This window comes from Cygnus olor, chromosome 3, assembly GCF_009769625.2.
Source record: "Cygnus olor isolate bCygOlo1 chromosome 3, bCygOlo1.pri.v2, whole genome shotgun sequence".
Lineage (NCBI taxonomy): Eukaryota > Metazoa > Chordata > Aves > Anseriformes > Anatidae > Cygnus > Cygnus olor.
This window is the reverse complement of record NC_049171.1, coordinates 56,540,012-56,558,902: the sequence shown is the minus strand read 5'-3', so window position 1 is coordinate 56,558,902 and position 18,891 is coordinate 56,540,012. Positions and strand designations below refer to the sequence as shown.

The window sequence follows — 18,891 nt, the reverse complement described above, 5'->3', positions numbered from 1 at the left end:
TGTTGTGTACAAAAATGTACAAAAATGTGTGCAGACCTCTGATATCTGCTCACAGGGTGGTCAGGAGGAACAGGAAAGGCGTCAATCGCCCCAGCTGAGAGCCACGAGAACCGCTGGGCACCCGCACCTCTCCATACAGCCTGCCCCTGAGGGAACGAACGCACGACAGGGCCCCATCCGAGGAGATGCCACCCAACAAAAAACAAAACGCTTCTTACAACGTTTCTGAAATATGATATTGCTGGAATGCTCTTCTCGAGGGGAGAGGCTTCGATATTGGTCAGCATAACCTGTAACTTAAGCTAGATCCTTTCATCTTTAAAAACGTACTCAGGGCTGTGAATAAAGGAAAGGATCTGCCACACGTTTCTGAATGCATAAATTCCTTTATTGAAAATATTGTGATAGCACTGCATTACATATATTCAATATTCATAGCTTCAAGGGTCACAGAATTCCGATTGAACAACACTGCTTTGAATATAGAACACAGCATTTAGATATGCTCTGACAAGTATAATATAATGGCGTACATTGGAGGAGCAACAGTGAAATGTATGGAAAATGCTGAACTTGGGCATGGGGTTGTTGGGGTTTTGTTTGTTTTTTTTTGTTCGTTTTCTGTTTTTTTTTTTAAACTAGTAAGTGGTCTGCCACCATAAAAAGAGCAAACTAGTAGATATTTCTGGTATCTTCAAAGCATTATGCTACTAGCAACTGGGAAAATATTTTACAGCATCACCAGTAAGTTCATTTACGGCTGTAGTAGACCACGTAGACGGGAACTGTGAAAAGCTTACGTGCATCATGGTACAGACTTGCTGTATCTAGCATGGGTTGTAGGCTGTGAAATTTCTGTGCAGAATTAAGATTTGTTAATGCTCTTGAAAGAAAACCACTGGCTTCTTTTTCTTTAAATACATTTAAAAAAAAAAGAAGAGCAGTAACTAAACTGAGTTGTATTACTTCATTAATGATATTCTAGAATTAGGTTGTACTGTTTAATGCATGGAAGCACACTACCATTTCTAAAACCTGCCTTTCTCAGGACAACCCCGCATACGAGACTAACGGGGCAGGAGAGTGTTCTAGCGTAGCCACAAAGGCTGTTTCGGTCAGCTTTGGATTGTGTAAATAAAAGCATAGCTTAACTGGAAAGCAGAATTCTTTAGAAACCAGTGAAGATTGCCAGTCCTCTGTCACACTTTCCCTACTTGCCAAAATTTTAGTAGTACTGACCTTTTTAGAGTTTAGCCTAATTTTGTAACACTGAGTCTTGTTGGTGTTGAGGGGAGAAAGAAGAAAATTATCCAATTATTTCATGAAAACAAAGACGACAATTTCTTTGCATGTCAAATCCTCAGCCAGCCCGTTGCTTCAAGTCTTTTTCAGGAAGGAAGTCATATATTAATTACTAAGAAAACAACTATTACACTAACATGACCTGGCCTGTTAGGGAAATATCATTCTTCTCTAAATCTTAAGATTGCATTTTCTCCTTAACAAAGCAGTTATTCAACTTGTAAAGAAATGCTCAAAAAAAGCACAGTGGGTGGTTTATTTTGATTCATTTGGTGGTAATACAGAAAAACAATCCTCTCTTAGAAACGTCCTTCATAAACAGTCACATAGCACTAGGACAGATGCTCTGAGCATGCTGTCCCAATTCTGTTGACTGCACCAGAGCTGATACAGTCTATACTAGGTGGCAGTTTGCCCGGTGTCTCCATACGCTGCCAAAACAGTAATCTGTTAACAGGAACGTGGCAGCAGAGTTAATGAGAAGCACTAACCACCTTCCCCTCATCTCCGAGAAAACCAGAATTATGCACTCAAGTGTTTCTGCCAGAAAACAAACCCTCTTATTAGGGTAAAATGAAAACCAAATCTCATGTACAAAATAATATAAAAATTAACTCCAGAAATCAAAGAAATTGATTCAGAATAAATGCCAATGCCTAAGAAACCTACCTGAATAGAAATTATTTATCAAATTGAGGTCTGAAACATTAAAAAAAAATCATACCTAATACATTCACAAAAAAAATCTGCTATACAATAACAATAAATAAAAAGACTTTAAAAACATGTTCCCTTAAGTGCTGTGTACACCTACTTCTGATTCTTTTCCATGGCAAACAGTATGCTGTAGATTTTGGTGAAGTAACCTTTTATTTTTGGTTAGCATTTGTACACTGAACATAAATACACATGGAATGTACTAGACAATTATAGTTTTCCCACAGTATCTTTTTCACAGTTACAGAAGTTTTCAATTTATACACCATGAACGTTATCATAAGCATCATATCTCTGATGGAGGAATGTTGGAGGAGGGAGTAAAAAACGCCTCTGGTCTTTTATTGTTCTGTCTCCTACTGCCTCTCAGAACCGGCTCTGTTTTTCCTTGGTTATTTTTTGCGTAGTCATGCTCTGGTACAACTTGAGAAAAAAGCGTGTAACATTGTGAGGCAGCCCGCACCTTCTACTTTTTAAGTGCCTAATGGATCCAGTCCTTAAGGCAGTCAGTAAGTACTTCATTCAAATGTCCATACTTCTACATCCTGTATTATGAAATCTTCTTTCTTAGATAAGATGTCATTATTGAAGGTGCTGCAGGAGTTGCTTCGCCCATGATACAAATCTGCATCTAACCATAAACCAAACCGGCCACTATAAAGGAAACACACATCAGGTTTCAGGTCATACGTCACAGTTACATACAACTGGAAGCTACAGAGGAGCGATATGGAGAAACCAAGGCGATTCTGAAAACCGCTGGGACTGAGCATGAAGGGCTTAACCCTGGCAAAGCACTTCCAAGTAAGCTTGGCTTTGTTCATACCAGCTATCGCAGCAGAACAGAGCCTTGAGCGCACACCTTCAGCGCCACCGCCTCTGGCTGCTGCTGGCGAGCAGCCTCTCGGGCATGGCCGAGGCCCAACTGCCCCAGGGCGCAGGCATCAGGGACACCTCCCCGGCACATTTGCTGTGGATGTGGCTCCTTCCTAGTTTAGGAGGAGAGGTGTTTATGCACCCCCAATGCAAACCATGGCCAGATGTCGCATGGCGCAGCCTGCTGTCAACTTCAGCTAGTTGCATGGCCTTAGTCCTTGATTTCATACCCACTGACTTCTGAAATTTGGGATCTGAATAAGCACTGTCTGCATCCTTGTTCTATGGAGCAACAGAATAACAACCATTTAACAAGGACCATGTGAGAAACCCTAGAAGTTTATGGCAAAACTGCCATTACAGATTATCTTCCAGAGGCAAACCTCTTCAGCAATGAGCAGCGTATCTATCCAAAACATCTGGTTTTGTCAACCTCCCTCCCCCCAAAAAAGATTACTTGCCCAACATCAGTTGCTCTCTAAGCAATGGAGATTGCTCTAGGTCTGTAACAGAAATCAGATTGCTGAGGTATCTGTCCTAAACAATTTACTAGAATTAAGATCAGCCATTTTGCTGATTAGTTTTTCCTGCAACCACCATTGTCTCTGTTCTCATTAAAAGATAAAATAAAGCTAGCTATGCAATTTGAAAACCAAACATTTGCTCACCCTCCACCTCCAAGTTCCAGGGAGGTCATGTCTCCATTGATGAAGTAGGTATTCTCCCCGCTCCATTTGAATACCTGGGGGCGGGAGGAAACAAATACACTTGGATTGTGAGGATACTGGCACTCTAAAACTACTGGGGACTGACTTCTTAGAAGGTATTTTTCGTGCGGTCATTTTTAATTTTTATTTTCTTTTTGAAGGGGGAGAAAGAAGAGGTGGAAAGAAAAGGAACAACAGGTATTTAAACCAGGAACAAGACACCCTAGTAATTTTTAAAATTCTACTTGCATCTTTAAATCAACAGGCATTCTGTTAAAAACGGCCAATGTATTCAATACTGAAAAATACAAGCTATGGACATGAAGGGGTATTTCAGTGGCACTCTCATCTCTAGCTTGTCATCACTGTGATCCTAAGCATGCATGAAATTATATGCTACTCCTGATATCACTGCCTTCCAAGGTGAGTCTTTGACTCCTTACTTCTCCCTACTTCAGCCCCTCAATCAGCTTGAAGCCCTCTGCTTACCCTCACAGACTGTCCTCTCAGCACTTCAGATAATTACAGCCATTTTTGTTTAAAGGATTGCACTGAGGCAATGAGTGATTAACTGCGTTCATCAACAGCTGGCACATCTTCTAAACTCAAATATGCTGCCTTCATAAAATTTTCTCATAAATGTTTCAGATGTGGAATCCAACAAAATAATTTGAGAAATCGGACACCACTTACCTTGAAATTTGGACTGAATGTGTAGAGGAATGTTTCACCAGTGCCATAGTAGTGGTCGCTAAACCTGAAGGGATGTGTAGCATATGCTCCAAAAATCTGTCAGAATAAAAGGATTAATCTGTTTTTGAGAACTGCAAAATTCAAGAAAAATAAATTCAAAATACTTTCTGGTATTTCATCCTGAGCTGGTGTTTCATGTTGAAAGAAGCAACTAATGCAGTACACCAACTGAGCAAGTAGTCCTGCAAATCTTCTGTATCCTTCAATTTAAAAGACACATGGCAACAGGAATGATGACTCTAGGAGCTAGTGAAATACTAGACCTCCGTTATTTGTGAGAGCTTGTTAACTGAGTTACCTAGGGAAGATACTTCCATGGGCACTATTAAAAGGAGCACTTGTATTTATGAAACTATGGGGTTTTGTTTCTATTAGTGCTGATGTAAGTTTCCTGCCCGTAAGCTTAGTATAAGCAGTAGAAAATATAAATAGAATAAAAGAAAACACCACCGCCTTCTTGCAGTGTGATGTTACTTCAGTAACACAGCATGGTTAGCACTTCATCATGTTTTGTTTTAAACAATGTTGCCCTTTCAGTCCAACCCCTGCACCACAAACACTCCTTACCTGGTTGTCCATATCCTTGATGACAAGGAGAACTGGACTGTCAAGAGATGCTGATTTACGGTACAGAGTCTTCAGGCTAGTCCCATGCTCCAGTGTGCTATATGCAAGCCGCCAGGGATATCCCTGCACTCTTGCAGGCAAGCGCTGGGCAAGCTGAGCAGTGAACAGGGAGAAATGGTTACATATTCAACAGGTTAGCTCACCGGTAGTGTCTTACAGACAATTCCCTCTCTGCTGTGGCTTCTGAATCCAAAAAAATGCTGCTGAGGTAGCAGCTGATGCCATCAGGTTAACACCTCCACCACATGCACGTGGCCTTGTACTCCAAGCTCAGCTGACTGCACTCACATCACTTGTAAAAGAGTTTTCAAAACTGGCACCCCCCTCTCCAAGCACTGAAAAAGCTACCAGTCCTCAGTATCACAACTCAAACTCCACATAAGTTTTTTTTAGGTGAGCCAGTGCTGCAGCAAGCAGGACCTTGCACAAATCTTCCAAACTCTTAAAAAGCATCGATATTACCTCCAGAAAGTAGAATGACCCACACTCAGCAAAGACAGCACCAGACCTAATAAGGTAACTTGCTTTTCTTCCAGCCATACCTGCTCTATGTGCATATTCTCCAGGAGTGCGCTGTGATGCTTTAAGACAGGTAAAGTATCATCTTCTTCTTCTTCATAGTAACTGCAAACACTCTTGCGCCGTTTTGCTTCTTCTACAGTAATGATCTGAGGCGAGATAACAAGGGTCCAAACTGAAAAACAGCTCTTATTCTGTCAGTCCTTCACTGAAGCAAATTAATTAAACAACATGCTCATTTTCTGTCATACTGCATGAAACAAAACCACTGTATAGAATGGTTACATCCAGCACAGGCAACCTTAGTAAGGAAATTCTCAAATGGCAAGGTACGAGACAGCACGGCTAGCATGGTCAGAACATCTTCACACCCCAGGGAACACCCACTACTGTGGGGTCCTTTGGGATTAATAAACACAGAGGTGAGCAGGTGACAGCACGTGGTCAGTCTCAGACATACTTGGCCCCAAGTCAGAAGGCTAAAGTGCACCGACTTCCAAGGCACACTACACACATCTTCTCCTTGTGGGAATCTAAATGAGGACACAAACTTCTTTGTTTTCTTTCATGCAGCTACTTGAAAATATTGATTATTTTCTCAGGTGCTAATGCATGAGAATATAAAAAAGTTTAAAATTTCACTTCCCTTTTTTTCCAAACTGCCAGCTTTTTCCTGTGGTTGTTTTTTTTTTTTTTTTCCTTTTGTACACACAAGCTCAAACAGAAGCAATATAGCAAAGAGCTACAAACATAAATCAACTTTAACAGATATTTTGCGGTTATATCATGCCGGAAACGTACTGAGTAAAAATCCCAGCATCCAGTTTTTGCAAGTTTTTTAAAATACTCATTTTCGGAATAGTCAAGGTCTTTATAACATTCTTTGTTGAAAATAATCAACTATTAGAAAACTTTTATTTACTCATTTTCTTAAGAATTCATGTGGAGAACACATGATAATATTTTAAAAGGTCAGTCAATATTTACACTTCTCAGGTATGAATCCGAATACTTGTGAAACAGAAGCACAGGCTTCTCTCCCACAACTAGAGGTAGGCCACACATGATCTTTTCCTATAAAGCTGAAAACAAAACGAGAAGGCAAGTCCATACGTTTAACCCCCCAGTCCGTAGAAGTACACAGCAGCCTACAACGTGCTGAGAGAGACGGGGACACGCTCTGAGCCACTTGCAGCAGGCCACAGGTGCCAAAACGGGGCCTGGGCAAGAGGGAAAGCTGCTGATCCTCCAGTGCACCTCACGGGGCTGCAGGCGAGGTGAGACGAGGCACGCTGCACACAGCCGTGGGGTTTTGGCTGGGTTTAGGGCCCGGTGCCACCATGGCAAACAGGAAGCAGCAGCAAGGGCTCAGAGATGGGGCTGACGAGAAAAAAAAGGGGAAGGAAGGAGCCTTAGCTAGAAAACAACTGGGAACCCTTAAATCACCTTCCTTCCATGATCTTGTTACCACAGCAGTTATCTTGGAATAGGAACCTCAAAATGTGGCTGAGGAGCACTCTGCGGGGGCTTCCACATACCTTCCTACTAACACTGTTTCTAAACATCTTTCACTGCACCCAAGGATTAAACTTGCACAACCCCCCCCCCACGCCTTCGCCACCGCTGCTGGAACTTGCAGGAGCTGCCAACTGCCAAAAACGCCCGGAGGCCTTACGCACACTTGCCCTGTGGGGTGGGAGAAAGAAATGTAGCGGACAAACCCCAGACGCAGGTTTAGCCACACCACAAAGCACAGAGGGGGCTTTCCAGTAGGACCAGGACTTGTGAGGAGCTCGCTGTGGGGAGGACGAAGCCCTGGTTCTGCCAGCCACGCCGAGCAGCTCCAGTGGGACAAGAGCGACACCTCCACTGTGCTCGCTCCATCCAGCCCGCGTTCATCCACCGGTGCCCCAACATCCACGTCAGGGGTTCGGAAAAGAGGACAAAACCCAGCCTGCATGATTAAAGTTAGGTGCCCCCGTGAAGCCAGGCAGCGCTGGTATTTCTGCCCGTGGTGCTGGAAGAGCCGTGCAGCCGCACCCTGACCCTCCAGCCCATGCTCAGCCAGTCCTGGGCCCTTCAGAGACGGGAGGGAACCCTCTGTTAGAGCATTTCTCACATGGCCAATTTCACTGAAGGCTTGCACTGCAAAATTAGGCCAACTTAAAACAAACAAGCAAAGAAACCAACCACCACAAAACAATCCCCCCTCCTCAAACTGTTAAAGGAAAATGGGTTTTTCTGCTTTTAGCCCTGTTCTTTCTCCACCTCATGAATGTTTCTTCTTCCCTCCTAATCTCCCGGGCCATTATTAGTTTTAAATTGAATATATATATTTTTTCATTTTAAATCAGAAGTACCTAAACTCCTCTTATAAAGACTGTTCTCTAGGCTTCCTGGTGGCTGGGGGGTGGCGCATCACAGTAAATCAACAGCAACAGGTACCTGTGGGAAAATGCAACCAAACTTACAGATACTGGCAACCACAGAACTATTAACTCAGTTGTAAACTGCAATCCAACTCCAAATACACACAAAAGCTCTCTCTTCCCTGCAGATGCCTGTTTAGTCTCTAAATGCAGCTCTTTTCACTGTAACTGAAGCACACATTTGCAGCAACTTCACACTCAAGAGCTGCAAAAAGAGTGAGATGCAAAATCAGGTATTTACAGACCACGCAAAAGCGAATGAAAAGAATCAACAACTACAGAAACTGGATCAACAGCATCTTTTAAAGATTTTATGGGAAGGAGAAAGCAAGCTACCTGAGGCAGAAATAGTCTGTGTAAAGTTCATCTGAGAACAGCGTATGTTTTTTACTAGGACAGAAGTGCTGGAGCAGATCCATGCTGTTTAAATAGGGACATAGTTCAACATACCTTCACTGAAGGTTCCTCCTGGTCAGGTCTAGCACAGTAAAGAATTTGAATATTCAGTGACATTTGTTGCCTTTTCATCATCTACCAGTTTATTTTGCAGTGTCTACTGTACTTCTGTGCTTCAGCAGCAAGAGCTCCTGCCCACGAGTATGACAGACAGCCACTGCCCATGACACACTTTGATAAAATTGCTTATATGCTTCTCTACAGTCACACTTTCTGTTTCCCCAAAAGGGAGAGTGAAAGTATCACAGTAATCGTGCCCAAATTTGGGCTTTCACCAGGGATTTCCTGGCAGTCCTACGTTGAATTTGTAAAGCCTGAATATATTACAAACAAAAGAGACACACCTTAAAACGATTTCCAGCCAATTCTTCCCCCAATACATATTTAAATAAAACAATGAGAGACAGGCTCCCGGTGCAGCTGGATCCCTCCCACATTTGTTCTTTGGATCATTAGTCCTTCCCCTTCATTTTGAATTTAAGGACATACAAATAGCAACCGATGAGTGAAATCAAATGTAATATATGACTGCACTCAGCTCTGAACAAAACAAGGACTGAAGACTTTTTTTTCTCCATCCTGCAGTTCACAAAGCACCATCAAGAAACCACAAAACTGTAAAAATAAAAGCTATTTAGGATCAGAGATGCTGCTGCTACATTTCGAATGACAAGCTCCATTCCTGAGTTCTGTTTTTTTTAGCATCCTTTGAAAACAGAAATGCTTAAAAAACAGGGCAGTAGAATTTTTTGAACAAGTTTAAGACTAATAATCAGATCACTTTAAAAATCACCATCAAGCTACTTCCCATTTAGGAAATTATATGTATTTTTTAACTTATCACACATCTGTAGCACAGCAAGTGCTTCAGGGTTCATCAATATCATTAGAAAAACATACACAAGCTTATTTTCCCTAGAAACTAGATTTTATACGCATGAAAAACAGACAGGTAGCAAACACATGCACACCAAGTAGTTAAAACTGACAGCAAAAGCTCCCAGATGAAAAAGCCAAAGTCTGAGTATAAAACCTGTCCATCTTACAGCTAACATTTAAACTTCCGTGGGCACCTAAGAAGCAAGGGTCTGGTCTAACAACAACATCACACACCAATCCACTTCAAGAAGCACCAAGTTGTTGGTGTTCAAACTGTGCTGGTGTTCACATGCATGTATGCTTTTTGGACAATTTATTAGTAGCATATAAATACAGTATGAATTTAGCAACACAGACAACATGTGTCTGTATAGCTTTGCAAATGGCTAACATAACATAACCAAAATATTTACATAACTTCTACTAGTTGCAAGCCAGAAAACTGTTAGCTGGTTGCCTGCCATTTCTGGGGAGAGAAGAAAGGATTACTGAAGGAATATGAGTACATTTGTGAGACAGCTGCCTTGAGAAGGCTTCTACCAGAAGCAACAAACGTTATAAAGAAACATCATAAAATCATTAAGAGAGCAAGTGTTGAGATTTTTAACAGGATGCACACTTGATACAAACATGCTTCACGGAAAGCACTCACCTCCCAGCTTTTAGTAGTTGGCTCACTGAAGAAGTTGTCTATCATATCAAGCTCTTCCTTTTCTACCACAACAAAACCTTGCTCTTTGGCATCCTTCCCATATATTTCTGGTGACCACTGAACAAAAAATGTGTACAGGTGATCCACCCTGTAAACAGAAAAGGAGAAAACAACCACTTTTCAGTAATCCATGAACCATGTACTGTCACGTAGTACAGAGATGTCGCCCAAGGACAAAAGGGGACAGCCAGACACACAGGATACCCACATACTTCCACCCTCGCAAACCACACAAAGCAATAGCTCCTTTTACCTAACAGCCTGAAGCACTTCAAGGTTTCTCTGCTTTCTCTCCCTGCAATATATTTTTCTTTCTTTTGCTATAAACACAACCAAAGCATCATTGAAAGACTAAGTAGCTAAGACTAAGCCAGTCCCCTACAACTCATATTAAGAAGTCCACTGGTTTAGTACTAGATCATGCTCACAAAAGTTAAATCCAGAAAAAGAATCACTTAAATAGTTTGACCTTCCACATAAAACAAGCCATAAAGTATCATCAATAAAGTCTACACCACATTTCTAGCTGTCCTCTAAAACTTACAGACGCTAACCGCACCACAATTCTTCATTCTGTTATCATAAGGAAAACGAGCCATTACTGACAGCTTGGTTAATGATATAATGCCAGCAGGGTATGTGTTTTCATAAATGTAGTCAGGTCTCAGTTACTTTCTTTAAAGAGATGTTCTCTGACAACATCCATAATGAATAGTGAACAAATTATAAAGAAACCATTTATCGTATTCCTTTATTCCAACAAATAGTACTGAAGATCAAAATCAAAATGAACGTAAGCAAGTCCAAACGGGAATACGTTAGTGGATCCACTGTACAAGAAGTTGAATGCAGTGAAATCAAATGCTAATTAAAGAGGGCAGACATAAAGACAGCAAGTACTTTTGACACTGGATTTTTCTTCACTTATTCACCAGAAAGATTCTCCTGGCAATTCCCTGGTCAATAACAAAACAACTAAAATCTTAGAGAATCCCAGACACTTTCCTATCACATTTCATGTTACTTGGATTTATAGGATATGCATAAACAATACGAGTAATCTTAAAACACCATTTCAAAACTGTTGGATGCTGTTCACAAATATAATTTCAGGTATTTTTACAATTAAGTCTATATTTTTTGTTCTACACTCCTACCAGTAAGGGCTAGAGTCTGACATCAGTTCTAACTGCAGAACCGATAGTCCTAAAATGGTTGCCTGCTCATGATGGCTACATTAATTCCTAGTAAAAGTGATATCTGGGGGCTTGACTCACTTTGGCTTCAACAGATTTTATGCCCAATTCCACTACCCTCAAAGAATAAAGGATCGACTTTGCTGCCTCATGTCCTCCTAACCACAAAAAAAAAAGGAACAAATCAGCATTGCCATCAGCTTTTTCTCTTCCCCTTTAAACATTCAGAAATGCTTCTGTGGTGCCTGGCTACTAGATGTCCTCTCCTGAATTTAAATTTTTGTTATCAAATAAGAACTGTACCCATGAAACATTTGTAAGACACCCAAGCACACACAGCTGCAGTATGTGAACACCTAGTACTAGTTTCTCAGGCATCAAGAGCCTCCCTTCACCAAGAACAAGCAACATGGCTAACGCTGGTATACAATGCCAAAATTTCAGCTGCTGTTCGTAACTCTGCACAACACACACAAATGAGAGCGCTCAAGGTAGCAACGCACAAGCAATCAGCCTTCTGGATCGCTCCGGCCGGTAACTGCCTGGAAGAGGCTAAAGGAGGCTCTCGCTCCCCACTGTCAGGGGTCCCCCCACTTTCTAAGAAGCCGCGTGACTGCTTACGAACTTGCATAGATCTAACATTAGTGAAATATGGAACATTTCTGAAAGCTGTATGATCTAATTTTAGTTAAGATCTTTTCCTCTAATTGCAGTTTTCCCACATCCATAGCTGACACAGCATGCCCCATTCCTCTCTGCTTTCTCTGCAGATGCTTCAGAAAGAGCAGGATGACAATCTTCTCACTAACTAATTTGAGTTTTAACTGAAAAGGGCATTTAACTTGAGCACTGTGTATTTCACGTGCAGTAATCCTACTCTGGAAAGTTAGCTACCTAATTCCTACAAACACTAACATGAGAGCAATAAAACTAGTGGCTGCTGTTGCCTTGCTAAGACTGGAAAGCATGCTCATGCAGGTGGATGTAGGAGAGCAGCATTCATTCTCCCATCACAGAATCACAGAACAAATTTAGGCAGTAAGACACTTCTGGAGAGCACCTAGTCCAATTTCTGTTTGAAGTAGAGCTAATTTCCAAGTTAGAGCAGCTTGCTCAGTCTTGTCCTTCTGCATTTTTGAAAATCTCCAACAGAGTTTGCACAGCCTCTCCACGCACCCTGCTCCATGCATAACCAATGCCATGTTGTTTTTTTTTCCTCTTACGTCTAATTTCCCCTGATGCATGCAGCACCTGCAAAAGGCCTTCTTCATTTTTATTTTAAATTTTAAACCAGGTACCCAAAAGAAGAGGGGCATAGCCACTTTCCCCAAGCTGCTTACTGTGCTCTTCCTTATGTGGAGCCAGCCTTCATTAATGCAAAGAGCCACGCTGACTTATGCTGAGCTTGCTCTCAGCTTCCCCAGCTCCTTTTCTGCAGAGCTGCTCCCAGGCCACCCGTCCCCAGACTGCATCACTGCAGGGGCTGCCCCACCCCAGGTGTATAGCTTTGCATTTGCCTTCTCTGAATTTCCTGACACTTCTGTCAGCACGTTCTGCCTCCTTGTTGAGGTCCCTCTGACTGGCAGCCCTGCTCTCCGGTGTATGAACACATCCCAGATTTAGTGTCATCCCCCCAAAATGACAAGGATGTGTTCTATCCCATTGTCCACACCCTAGATGAAGACATCGAACAGTATCAATCCCCGAGGAATACCACTTGCACCTGGCTGCCACTTTGACTACCTATTGACTTTCTGAGCCCCGCAGTCCAGTTTTTCATCTACCTTGTCACCTACCTGTCCAGACAACGTTTTTTCAAATTTGGCTGTGAGAATACTCTAGGAGATTAAGTTCACTAACACCCCCGTTTGCTCTTTCCTTGTTCACAGAGCTCCCCATCTCATGACAGAAAAAGCTATCTGGTTGGGAAAGCACAATTTCCCTCTGGTAAATCTACAACAGCTGTCCCTTGCCCTCCACGTGCCTGGAAATGGCTTCCACAAGGACTTGCTCCATAATCTTCCCAGGGACTGAGGTGAAGATGACTGGCCTGTGTTCCCAAAGGTTCTTGATTTTTCAGAAGATGGTTGCAGCCTTCGTCTTCCTAGTTATTAAGGTCCTCTCCCAATTATCATTACCTTTCAGAGGAAGACAGAAAGCAGCCCTGTAATAACATCAGCCAGCTGCCTCAGTACACTCAGAAGATTTCCTGTCAGGGCCCATGGACCTGTACATGCTCAGTTTCTCTAAGTACTCTATAACTCAGTTTTCCTCTACCATGGGCGGATGCTAAATAAATCCAGACTCTCTAGATTTAAGAAGCAGCAACACAAAATGAGAAATAGCTAATTGGACAAGAGAGGTTGTTCTGAAATGGGATGCAGAGCATCCCTTCTGTGTTAATAAAACTGTAACATTATGTTAGGCTGGTATTTCCAAGCTACCAAATGGCAAAAAAAAAAAAAAAAAAAAAAGCCACTGCTTGGGAAACTCTCTTACAGCCAACCTGAGAGCTGCAAAGAAATGTATCCTAGATCTCAGTAGCTGTTCTGGTGATCACATGCTTACGAGCGTGTCATGTACTAACAAGAAAAAACAATAAAACAAAGTGCTTGGAAAGGCCCAAGATCAGAAACCTGAAGTTAATCACTCCAGAAAGAAATTATTCAAAAGCAAAAAGATGATAATAAGAAACATTCAAAAAAAATACCTAGGAGATGCAAATCAAAAATGAAAGATGGAATACTGTTTAAAAAAAGGAAAAAAAGGGGGGGAACACCCTTGCCACAGACAGTTTAGTAGCAAAGTGAAGGTGCTTACAAATATACCCATAGTAATGTACATACAGGGGGAACAAAAACATAAAACAAGTTTACAGTGAAGGTTATAAATTCAGTAGAAAACTCATCCTGTAAAGAACATAACTTAAAAACCATGACAGCAAAGTCAGAGTTATTATTTTTAAGCACTTTGTGAGCAACCTGAATCCTAAAAATTGTATTTGCTGTGCTCATTAATGAAAGAGCACATTACCAACAGTCATCTGAAAGAGACAAATTACTCAATACATATTTTGATTTTATATTTGAGCAACCACCACGTGAAATTTCTCAGTAACGGTGATGATGAAATACTTTATGTTCCTATAGTAGCTATGAACTATATTAAAGAGTAGAGAAGATATTGCCTTTTTTTTTTTTTTTTTTAAAGAATTATCTCTATGCATGCAGTCTATGTTTAAAAGTTTTAAGAGAGCTGGGAATCAAGTCTGGGTAGGTGATGCTGATTTTTGATAAAACTTAAAATACTGGGGCAGCTCTAAAAGTTTGGGAGAAACCTAGCGTTGGGTAAATACTGTGCAAGAACAACAGTAATGAAAGAAATAACTATTGCAACTATAGTGTCCTAATTATAATGGAACAGCTGAAATATCCCTTGATTAAACAGAACGGGAATCTCAAAACTAATTCAAAAACTAATTGTTTAAATGAGATTTTTTTGTTTAAATGTTTTCCTGACAGAGATTTGACATGTAGCAATACCATGTGCTTAGGCTTCCATAAAATATCTGATATGACATCAAACGATGATTTAATCCATAAAAGTAGAATAACACAGGAAATATAAGTTAGTGACTTCAAGTAAATCACAAGTGCCGCTGACAGACAAAGATTTCCAGCAGTGGATGTGTGTTAAGATCACATCTTCATCCCCAAATGAACATCTGAAATCATTACAGGTAAGTGCCTAAATTGTTTTAAAAAATCTCCAGATGTGGAGACTGATGACCTCTGTTATAGGAAGGGCTTTTCCCTTGGGGACAAAGAGGCACACCTCTACCAGAGCTTTGTAACACTCAGCAAACTCTTTCTCTGCTTTATTTCTCTGCTGTGCTGATCAGGCGATGCCACAGAGCACCAGAGCCAGCAGCGTAACATGCTTGAGCCGTGGGGAGCTCCCAGGGAGGGACCCCTAATGTGATCTACTCCAGTGCTTCAGTAGCCTCACTATTAGAAGGACCAAAAAAAATAATATAAAATCAAATTAATAAAAATGCTGGTCCTGATTTTTATTATTTTCATATAACAGGTAGCTCAGAAATGGCATTTTAGCCATTCTAAATAAATCAAGAAAATTTCTACTCAAAGAGACTTTTCACATCAGAACAGATTGTTTTTCCTGCTGCTGGAATTGCAGTCCAAAACAAAACGAAATTCAATTTGTTTCTTACCAAAAGAAAGTGTAAACAGCTCAATATTCTTCAATCAGAAAAATATTCTCCCTGAAAAAAGTCTGGCAGAAACAATACAATTATTGCTGATAAAATCAGTATAAGACAAAAGCTTGGTGGAGTATTTATGCCACTGCACTGTTTAGTAAACTGGGCACAATCAGGTATGTATGTCAATGCAGCCAAGCACAGGAGGATATATTTAATAACCAAAAGCAGAGGGCATGCTTGCAGGATGGGTGCTTTGTCTTTGGCAGAATGACCCTGGGATAATGGTTCTGAATTCTGGAGCAGAAGCTCTGCGTTAACACACTGATGGCAATACTTTGTGCAATCCTTGAATGTACAAACAAAGTAAGGTTACGTGGAAAAGAATGAGATTGTGTTGGTTTGGTATCTGACACTTGGGTGAGAACTGCTGGAATACTCTGCTCGCAGTACTGGATTCAGGAGTCCTGCAGGTGTCCTAGCCTAGGCAAAGAGCCACAAAACCAACAGCAAAAAGAGTTACATAGTTTACAGGAGCAATACCCTGGTGATAGCCTACATTAAGAGGAACTGAATCCTGGTAATAGATACAACCACATCCAGGAACCAGAAGCCAGAAAAAGTAGGTACACAGAGCACTGAAAAAGAACATTTTTTAAATGGCAGAGGCAATTATCAATAAAACGTATTAATCAACTTGTCAAGCTACTGTTGATTCCTGAGAGGGAACTGTAAATGATTTTTCTTCTAAAAGACGTACTTCAATTCAGGACTTTCCAAAGTGACATCATCACCACCGTAATATGACAACATCTGACTTCTCTGGGGTAGAGGCAAAGAAGTTTTCCATAAATGAATGATTTCAGGTAATTAACGGGTGAGAAGGGTTGTGTATCCTGATGGTACATGTACAAGGGCTCCAAGTCCACTAGCAGCTCCTGGCCTCAAAACACAGAACGGCTGAGGTTGGAAGGGACCCCTGGAGGCCATCTGTTAGGCTCCTGATAAGTAAGATATCAAAGTACTACTTTGTGGTAGACTACAAGGTATCAAGTACTACTATACTCATACAAGGATAATTCAAAAGGAGTCTAAATCTAAGCTTTATGCTACCTATTCCTCTCCATTAACAAGGGCACAGAAGAGTTACTTCACCATCAGGATCTTTTTAATCAATGCTTTATGCAAATCTCTGTGTAAATGCATGGAAAGCATCATGCAAGTATTGACTGTAGGTAGTTATGCTGTAAGTTCTTCAAGATCTCAACTTCAATCGTATTAAATTCAATGTTTTATGCGCTAGATATGAAGAAGAGTCACAACAAAGCAAAATCATACTCTACCAAAAGAAACAAACTTTAAAATCAAAAAACAAAACAAACAAACAAACAAACAACAACAAAAAAACAAACCTCACCCGACTCCCCAAAACCAAACCAAAAATCAATGGGGAGGAGGCTAAGACTGAAAAAAAGAAGCAAGGCTCAAACTCTGCTGTTTTTCCTCTTTGAGAATCCTGCCTGCTCTAGCAAAAAGTAACTTCCAAGGAAGTGGATGCCCTCTCAGCAGCATGATTTTAATGCGATGCATTTTAAATCAACACAAAATAATATATATTCATTAAACAAATTATGTCTGCTAAATTTATATTATAGATAACCAACAAATTTACTTCTTGACTGAGGAACTTGTCAACGCTAAAGTGAGGAAATTATTTGCTAGGATACACGTTTGTAAAGAAGAATTATGCATTAGAGCATCTCTGTCCCAGCACAAGGCATCCTCCTCTGCAACAGCTTGAGGAAGTCTGAGTGACATAATTACTCACCTACTGCTACTCAAAATCCACAAAGTTAGAAAAAGTCTACATTCCATCTCAATATCCTTAAGCACAAAACCACAGAGCGCACACAGACTCACCCTCTGATACTGTAAGCTACACCCATTGCAAGGCTTCTCAGCAAAAGACTCGATCTTTTCATTACTGTCCAAAACCTTGAGTGCCTCTCTGCTCAGACGAACAGTTACCCTGATGAGAAGCTGCCTGAGACTGGGTGATCCTTATATAGGACAACAGCGATGTCCATCTCCCCCATTACGTGCTAAGACAAATGCCTCTGTGATTAAGCAAAGCTACACAGAGCAGCCCCAGAGTCGCTGATTAACTCAGCTGCGCTGCTCAGGGTCATCAGTGTCGCTGGGCCACCCGCAGCACCCTGTGAAGTCACGTATACCGAGAGAAGAACTAGAAGAACTTACTAACGCCCTTTATAAAGAAAATCGGCCAGCACTTTTCCCTGTGTAGAGGAAAAAAAAAAAAAAACTTTTAAAAGGAGGGTGTCCCTCATCCCCCACTCACTCCCCAACATGCAGCTTTACCGAAGCCTGCCAAGGGCACAAAAGCAGCAGGCTGTTTGCACGCGGAACGGCAACTCTGCTGGGAGCAGCAGATTACAGGGCTCAGGGTGAAAATGAAGTCATTTTGGCAATTGGTTACCAAAGCTGTTTCAACAGCAAACAGTAATAAGTCACAGAAAAATACAGTTAAATGACCTTATAGCAGCCTTCCAGTGCCTAAAGGGGGCCTACAGGAAAGCTGGGGAGGGACTCTTTGGCAGGGGGTGTAGGGATAGGACAAGGAGTAATGGCTTTAAACTAAAAGAGGGGAGATTTAGATTGTGCCCATGAGGGTAGTGAGGCCCTGGCACAGGTTGCCCAGAGAAGCTGTGGATGCCCCATCCCTGGAGGTGTTCAAGGCCAGGCTGGATGGGGCTTTGGGCAACCTGCTCTGGTGGGAGGTGTCCCTGCCCATGGCAGGGGGTTGGAACTGGATGAGCTTTAAGGTCCCTTCCAACCCAAACCATTCTGTGATTCAACTTACACAGTGATTATAGACGTGCATACTAATTTCTTCACAATCTCACTTTTTTTTGTTTATTGATGGAAACATGAAGATGCTGCATAAGCTACAGTGACAGCAAGTATTTTATTTACGCTGCTTTATGGCCAATGAGACGAGAGGTATTTTTGATATTTTCCTACATAACTTACTAAATTTAAACATATTTTGAATGCAGATTATATTTATTTTGATATGTTGCATCAAAAATACATTGCAGAGCTATCCCAAATAGCGTATTGTCCGTGACCTTCTCAAGATGCAAAACCAGTGATCACATATCTTGTAATTCAAGTACCAAGCAATCCCATCAGTGAGCAGGAAACTACACAGTTTGCTTTCAGATATGTCTGAGACTTCAAAGAAAACACCCACTTGTTAGGCAAATACATATCTTGCATTAAAATGGTGGAGTGGGTCTCAAGTTTAATTTTTGCCCCGGGTTCTGTGCAACCTTGTACACACCCACGTGGTGTTTAAACAGGCATGTGTGAACATCACTGGAATGACCCAATCTTGCAACATGCACCACCATTTTGATAAAGATCCAAACAGCGGATGCGACAGCCAAGATTTGCCTCGTCAGCCAACGTGACCAAA

At 41.4% G+C, this 18,891-nt stretch overlaps 1 protein-coding gene across 21 annotated transcripts in view; it reads right to left on the bottom strand.

Annotated features, from left to right (window-relative positions):
• Nucleotides 1–593: 593 nt before the first annotated feature.
• Nucleotides 594–18,891, bottom strand: part of NCOA7 (nuclear receptor coactivator 7) — a 94,028-nt gene continuing 75,730 nt past the window's right edge. For 20 of the 21 annotated variants that reach the window (XM_040550916.1, XM_040550903.1, XM_040550908.1 and 17 more), the window contains exons 11-16: nucleotides 9,918–10,065; nucleotides 5,525–5,650; nucleotides 4,923–5,075; nucleotides 4,296–4,391; nucleotides 3,564–3,637; nucleotides 594–2,673 (exon numbers count right to left, since the gene is read on the bottom strand). In XM_040550916.1, coding sequence (XP_040406850.1) covers nucleotides 2,538–2,673; nucleotides 3,564–3,637; nucleotides 4,296–4,391; nucleotides 4,923–5,075; nucleotides 5,525–5,650; nucleotides 9,918–10,065 — 733 coding nt within the window. In that variant the 3' untranslated portion in view covers nucleotides 594–2,537. Of the gene's footprint in view, nucleotides 2,674–3,563; nucleotides 3,638–4,295; nucleotides 4,392–4,922; nucleotides 5,076–5,524; nucleotides 5,651–8,380; nucleotides 9,085–9,917; nucleotides 10,066–18,891 lie in introns of those variants that run through there. The other variant, XM_040550920.1, reaches the window with a different exon arrangement.